This window comes from Thalia democratica, chromosome 1 (genome assembly GCF_965202585.1).
Source record: "Thalia democratica chromosome 1, ktThaDemo2.hap1.1, whole genome shotgun sequence".
Taxonomy (NCBI): domain Eukaryota; kingdom Metazoa; phylum Chordata; class Thaliacea; order Salpida; family Salpidae; genus Thalia; species Thalia democratica.
In genome coordinates, this window is record NC_139165.1 from 52,401,995 (window position 1) to 52,409,475 (window position 7,481).

At 24.8% G+C, this 7,481-nt stretch overlaps 1 protein-coding gene across 1 annotated transcript; it reads right to left on the reverse strand.

Moving 5' to 3' along the window:
* Positions 1-4,942: 4,942 nt before the first annotated feature.
* LOC145833764 (uncharacterized) lies at positions 4,943-7,261 on the reverse strand. Its single transcript, XM_082940943.1, has 2 exons — positions 7,141-7,261; positions 4,943-6,978 (listed from the first exon to the last, which is right to left on the reverse strand). Exons 1-2 carry the CDS (start codon positions 7,247-7,249, stop codon positions 5,696-5,698), a joined length of 1,392 nt encoding a protein of 463 aa, XP_082797069.1. The 5' UTR covers positions 7,250-7,261; the 3' UTR covers positions 4,943-5,695.
* Positions 7,262-7,481: the final 220 nt, after the last annotated feature.

Sequence of the window (7,481 nt, forward strand, 5' to 3'; positions counted from 1 at the left end):
AGAAAAGATTTTTATACAGAAGTAATTAGTAGATCTGTTAACGAATTGTTGCTTCTTAAATTTTTGCATTTAAAAACATGTATACTAAGAACATATTCTAGCATATTTAAAAACAGTTTATAATTCTTTTTATTTTAACTAGAGTAAATTTTATTAGAAAAATTAAATTATTAAAACGATATGATTTTCAAGTTTTGAAATTATTTTAAGTAATTAAAAAATAATATTGTATTAAATATATCAAAACTACCATATAACCACTGTTTTTTACTTTTAGTTTTAAAACCGCCAAATTAGTCAAAATCTTAAAACATAAATTCTATAGGTGAACAAATAAGTATGATTTAAGTTAGATTTTATACATAGACCTCATTAACACCAATTAGTGAAAAACAAATTTAAAATGTATAATTGATTTGAAATTGTTATATTTAATTTTTTATTTTTTAATTAAAACTTCATCTTCATAAAGTATGCTATTTTTTATTTTATCTGTACTAAAATTAGATATCTAATTTTTTATTGTAGTACTATTTAGCAGCTCTCAAATAATTATAAGTGTATCGATAAGTGCAATTAGTTGTTATGATAATCAATTGATGTGGTTAGAACTGTGTTTAACATAGTGCTTTTAATAACTAACAAAATACAAAATCGTGCTAAATCTACTTATATTGAATTATTTCTACACAATTATTAAAAGTGTACAAGTTAAAAGAAAATTTGCACCAAACTTTTTAGCTTGGAGTTAATTAATTTTAAACATGCTGTACATTAGAAAAGACAGTAGTAGCTTAAAGTTTTTTTTTGTGTTTTAAGAGAACTTAACTGTTGTATATGTAGTAAACTAGCTTATTAATTTTCAATCATACTTTTTATATAGCATATTTTAGAACAAACATTCAAACATTCAAGTCTCGTTATTTTGTGTATATTTTACATTTAACTAGATAGCAGATACTTATTTAGATACTTATTACTACTTGTATTGTTAAATATAATTTAGAAAAATATTCAGCCTAAATCAATCATTTTTAAAAGTACTGTTTTTTTTTCATATAATGTTTTATGAGTTATTTATTTGTCAATCTATAATTAAGTTGTATATCCGTTTTGAAACAAATTTTTAAACTTTAATTATTACACAATTTTTTAAACATTTTATATTTATCATAAACCTATTTTTTAAAGAAAAAAATAGTAAACCAAACAAATTTTGATTTAAAATAAAAAATAAATCCAAAAAAATTAAAGATTAAATGTTTCAAATTGTTCCTTACTGTTTTTTGAGTATACCACCCAACTTAAACATTATTCACGTTTGTTTATTTTAGATTACTTTAGATAGTTTAGTAACTAAAGTATACATTACAGGCTCGTTCATTGTTATTACTTGGCTTCCATCAAGCCTTAAACGTTTCTAATTGCTTTAATTTGTTTTAACACACTAATAGACCACGGGCAAAAGTTAATGCATCATCTATTAGCTTTTGTAATTTTTAAAAGGTGGTTTTTCGGGTTTTTAGTTTTGTATTTACAAATTTAAAAAACTATTTAAAAGTGATGATGTATAAAAATTTTCTAAATAGTACTTGATGAAAAATATAAACTTTGTTTTTAGTTTCACGTATTTAATATAGATTAGTAACAGCAATAGTATATATTTAGAAAAAAAATTTTTAAAGTCAACGTTTCTGGTTCTAACAGGTTTTTTTTTGTTAATTTCATTTATTAACTTTACTTTTTATGTCTGAATTAACTGTAAATATACTTAGAGCTATAATGACTAACTATATTTAGTGCAAGTTAATATAAATAAAATGATAATGATGTAATTTAAACCTTACTTCATAGTTGTAAATTTCAACTATTTATTAAATGAACTTGAAATAGTTGTACCACTAATAAAACTATTTAAATTAGCTCTATGTACTAAAACGATACTCAGTACTGCATAAATTGTTGTGTAAGTATATCGTTAGACTAATTAAAACACATTGTAATTATTACAATTTTTAACATAAAAAAAACTACTATTACATAGATAGTTTGTTTTTGTAGTTTTGTTTTTAAACTCTTTTTAAAGAACTTTAGATTAAACTATTAAAAAAATTATATAAAAAAATGTTTGTGAAGATCACTACTTAAAAATTTAGTGAGCAATACTTTTAATTTAATGCATAAAATTTATTGTAAGTTTTAAGAGTTACTTATTAATTTTTTAAAAGATTTTGAATTTAGTCAAAATTAAAAATGTTTTAAATTTGACTAAAGCTTTATTTCTTACAATATCCTGCAAACAAATTTTCGTGATTGCTTAAGATGTAAATAACTAAATCTGATACACATTTTTGTGAGTTGAAAAAAAGTTTGAAAAATACTGTTTTAAATAATTTTTAACAAAAATTTAAACTTTTAAAACGAATTTGTAAAAAAATCACTAGTTATTTACTGCTTTATTTCATTAAGTAATGACTAATGTTTTTGATATTTGATAAAAATAACGTCTTTGTCTTAATGATTTGTTAAAACGTTTTTTTTTTGTAAAAATTATAATTTTAACTCATAAAAAGTTAAAATATTAATTATGTAACTTAAAAGTTTCAGTTTTTTATACTTTAACAAAAAAAAATATTTTTAGGTAAAGTCATATTCATTCTCGTAATCAATAATAGTTTTATATCAAATTAACAGTAATCAAAAAATGCATTTTTTTAAATTGTGAGTTAGATAATTCAACATCACCACCTCATCTTTCAAATTTAATTTTTCAAAAAAAAATTAGAATTAACGAAAAATCGGACAAACAATTTCTTTTATAATTTTTTAATAAAACTTTTTGAAATTGTTGAATTAATGCGTAATTGTTTAAAGTTATATTTTGTTTTAATACGGGTATTACCTAAGTTTGTAGTTAAAACTTATATAAAATATTATTGAGAAATACGTTAATTAAGTTATGACTCTTAAAAAAGTACGTTTAAATCAATTTTTTTATAAAATTAGTTTAGTTTCCTATAATAAAGTTTCAAATAATAATTATTTTTTTACAGCGAGTTTTAATTTTTAGTTCAGAAAAAAATCAAAAAAAGTTGGTGAATGTCGTGTATCAAAAAAAGGCTTCAAATATTTATGGCAACATGTGTAAAATTTACTCTTTTTACTTTTTTGATAACAATTTAAAGTATAAATACCTCATTGTACAACATAAGTATAATTGCGTAAAAGCTGTAAGTTTTTACCTCAAGAAAAAGCATTATTACATTATGGGCAAAACTCGGTAAGCAGCTGTCTAGTAGCTTGCCATTTGAAAGTTTAGCCGTGAAAATTCTAAAATCACACGCTTCATTTAAACAGTATGCTGAAATAAAAGCTAGCTTAAAATTTGTTATTTTTGTTCTTCTAACCAGGCTCTTGAATTCTCAATTTTTGCAAAATTAAGAATTATCAGCTATATTATAATGCGTTTTTTAACTGCCTTCATAAGCTGCAATTTCCGTTTTGAGCTTGTTAATTCTAAAAAAAATTTAATAAATTAAAAGTATGAATATTTTTAGTTAATTAAGTATTATGAAATAACTAATAAATTTGTATTTATTTTTGATCACAATCTAAAATGTATCAGTATTATAAATAAATTAAGCATTTATGTGGCTTAAACATTTTTATTGAGTTTAAAATAAGAAATAGTAAACAACGTTTTTTTTACAATCGATAGCTTTTTCTGTCTTGTTCAGAACAAGCTTAACTACTTTTCATACAAAGTTAAACTCTAATAAAATGTTATAGTCTAATAATTATGTTTGTAATTTTGAACTTTTTTAAGTACATTAATTTTATTTAAATAATAATAAGATTATTATATATTTTTTCAAAATTAATTATTAAAACACAAAAAGTAAGCTAGATTATTTTTTCAAAGTTTAAGTTTTTTATTTGTTATTTTACGACTGTTTACAGTTGCGTCTTTTTTTTGTTGATATTGTTTACGAATAGTTTTTTTTTGATTAGTTATAAAATAAACTGTAAATTAAACTTTAAAAGTTTACGAAAATATAAAGCTGTCTTAAAGTACTTGATTAAAGTAGTTAAATACTTGAAATAAGTTATATACTTAAAAATGAACATTCATTTCACAAAAAAATTAAAACCAGAATAAAAAAATATTTTACAATTAAAAAGGCATTGCATTATCTTATAATAATATGTAAAACATAAAGTTAGAATATTCAAACTTATCTTGTTTGTACTAAACAATAAAGTTAAATTTTTGTTTTATTACCATAGCGCAGAGTTAGAAAAAGCCAATTTTTTTGTTTTCGTTATGATCGCCTAATCAAATATTTCAAAAAGCTTAAACTAAAAATATAAGTTTGAAATTTGTCAAACGTTTTACTTACGTTTAAAGTTTTTTCTAAGCTTATCGATAATATTTTTGCTCTCAGTATGATCAGAAAACAAAAAGCTTTAATTTAAGTTGGCAACTAAAAAGTTTATGGTACTACTGCTTCTTTTGTCATGCACCTGTCTCGTTTGAAACTTAATCAATTTAAATAGGTTTTAGTTGTTGTTGAAATACGCACTTCTTCCGTTATGACATCAACTTCGCTTTTGCGTTGCAATATCATAAGTATGTTATAAACGGTTTAAGTAGTAAGCAGAAGTACTTTTTAACTGACATAGCTAATTTCCGCATATAAAATTACAGTGTTAAAAACGAAAATAAAAATATTTTAATAATAGTTTAGATGCAATTTTTCATAATTTATTGAAGTAGTTTTTAATACTGTTAATACTACTTATTTATATTACTATACAAAAATAATTCTCAATTATAAAATATATTATAATTTAACAGACTTGTTAGAATGGTAAAGAATGTGTATACTACTAATCAATACATAATTTTTTGAGTAATTAATAATAAAAAAACAAGTTTTGTAAAAGATTTTGAGTTTTATTCACGATTAAAGAAAAATTAAAACGATAGAGCAGCAATTAAAAGAAATAAAGCAGACTTTTCTTATGTTTTGACAGTTAGTCAAATAATCCGACTTGAAAACAAATTTTAATCACACAGTTTACGACCAAGGCACTTAGGCTAAAAAGTAACGAAATGCAATTAGATAGTTTTTACGCCTTGTCGAGTAATTTGATTAAAAGCTTTAGTAAGCACTGGTAATTTACTTACATCACGTACTTACAGAAGTAAAATAATTACTGAGCAAAGCGTTTCAACGATTTCTATTTGTAGAATAAGCTTTAAAGTTAACAATGCGAGCATACAGCTGCGCGGTTTGTGTAAGAACAAAGAAGCTGATTAAACTTTAAGTTCTATTCATGAGTGAACCATAGAAAATAATCAGGATGTACGTAGCTATTAAACTGCTGCTTGGCACTTATGCACCCTGCTTGTCAAGTTATCAGAGTGAAGCGCAATAAAAAACACAAGTTATAGCTAGCTAGCTGACAAAAATTGAAACAAACGACACTCGAAGGTCGTGATAAGTAATTCAATATTTCACAATGAGACTTGTTTCCCACGGAAAAAGCGCAAGTACGGGTGGCGTGGGTTATACAGTAGGATGAGAATTTTTTTTTTAAAGTTAAAAGCAAACTTTGTTGTATGAAATAACAACCGGTAAAATTTAAGTTAAATTGAACAAAACATTTGAAATAAAATAAATCTATAAAGTTAAACTACAACTGGGTGATTTTGTAAAAACAAGTTGTTTGTTGAATAATCAAAATTGTTTGATAGTATCGACTTTGATTCTGGAGAATGCTGAGTGATGAGTCCGCTTGATCCTTGCATCGATTCTGAATTGCGAGACTCCAGCGAGGATGTTGACCATTGGTAAAGTATCGGGTTTTTTTGCTGTAATTTACTCTGAGAACTTTTAGCAGCCATAGCTTGGTTAAGAACTAGCTGTTTGTAGTCAATTTTATTGTAAAAAGAAGAATCGTAGCAGCCGCTGTTTAACATATGGTAGCTTTGCCTTTGAGCAACACTCGCACTGGTCTCATGACCTTGTAGAAAAGTACTGTTTTGTTTGGAAGAAAAACTGTATTCTCCAGACTTACTTACATGACTCAAGCACAGTCTTTTTGCATTTTCAGCTAAAAAACTTGAATAACAGTTATGGGCGGTTGAAGGTACTGGCACTTTTGAACCGAGCCAAGATTGTTTAGGTAAAGCCTGCTGCGGTTGAAACACAAACTGATGATGGTTTTTGTTATATTGATTATTAAGCTGGAATTTTTGCATTGAGTTCAACTTGTTCACAAAGCAATTATGATAGGTCAAGGCAGCTGCACTTGCGCAGTCGGTGCATCCGCAGTATACGCCGTTTCTATCGACAACTGGTATAATTGAGTTACGGTTCGTCGACTCATAATCTCGTCTCTCTGATTCTATGGCTTGCCGTTTTCTTGTTTTTGTTTTGTTACTCAAATTTCGAAAGTTGTTTTTTAAAGATCGCTCTGCTGTAGCCTTTTGACTTTGTTGGACATGCGCATAGTTGGTAGGTACTTGAGGGTGAGCTAAAATAATTTGGTTATCCTTCCTGTAATCAAATTTATCGTTTTGTATTTGCTTATTTTTATTGAACTCTTTTTTCTGAAGTATACTTTGCTGTTGAAGTTTGTAAAAAGGTATTTTTGAAGAAGCGTCGCTTAAATTGAAAGCATTGCTTGAAATAGTATTTTTAGCGACTAAATTGCTATTATTAATCTGATATGCTTCATTTTTTTTCAAGTTAAAACTTTGAAATTGAAATGCATAGTTTTCTAATTCTGGATTGCTGTTTACGATATTTTTTTCTAGATGTTTATAAAGATGTTTGTGAATTTCAATTGGTTGTTTGTAACTGACATACTTTTTATGTTCATTAATTTCTAATTTTCTCACTCTTAATAATGACTGTTTAGTTGTATATGATCTTCTTGAATTTCTCACCTTTTTGTTTTTCATTGGAACTGTTATAAAATAAAATTTATTAAAACACTATTCGAAAACCAAGTTTTTTTTGAACTAAAAAGTAATATAAAATAATATTTTCTAATGTTAAACAATCATTATTAAATATATTATAAATACACTTGGTTAATTTTAATTAATATTAAATTAAACATAATAACCTTTTACATACGACTTTTGAGGTACTTTTACTGATAAAGCTTCGGTACGAAAATTCGTCATTTCCGAATTTCCAAACGCCAAACTTAGGCTGTTGTATTTGTCAGTCATTACTTTATTAAATGTATCTGTGAACAAATTTAAACTTCAACTAACAAAGTTTGCTTGACTTTTTTATTTATGTAATTTGTTACGTAGCTTTGGTTTTTTCTAAACTAAAATTTTCTTTTAAAGTTCCTCTTATATCTACGAAATTCAGACTACAATCAAAATTGAATATTAATAATAATTTTACACAAAGTTACTTTTACTAACACTTTAAATGTAAAAGTTATATTAAAAC

Coding starts and splice junctions, on each gene's coding strand:
- LOC145833764 (XM_082940943.1), bottom strand. CDS start 7,249: ATGACTGACAAATACAACAGCCTAAGTTTGGCGTTTGGAAATTCGGAA. Junction 6,979..7,140: donor TCAAAAGTCGTATGTAAAAG/GTTATTATGTTT, acceptor ATTTTATAACAG/TTCCAATGAAAAACAAAAAG.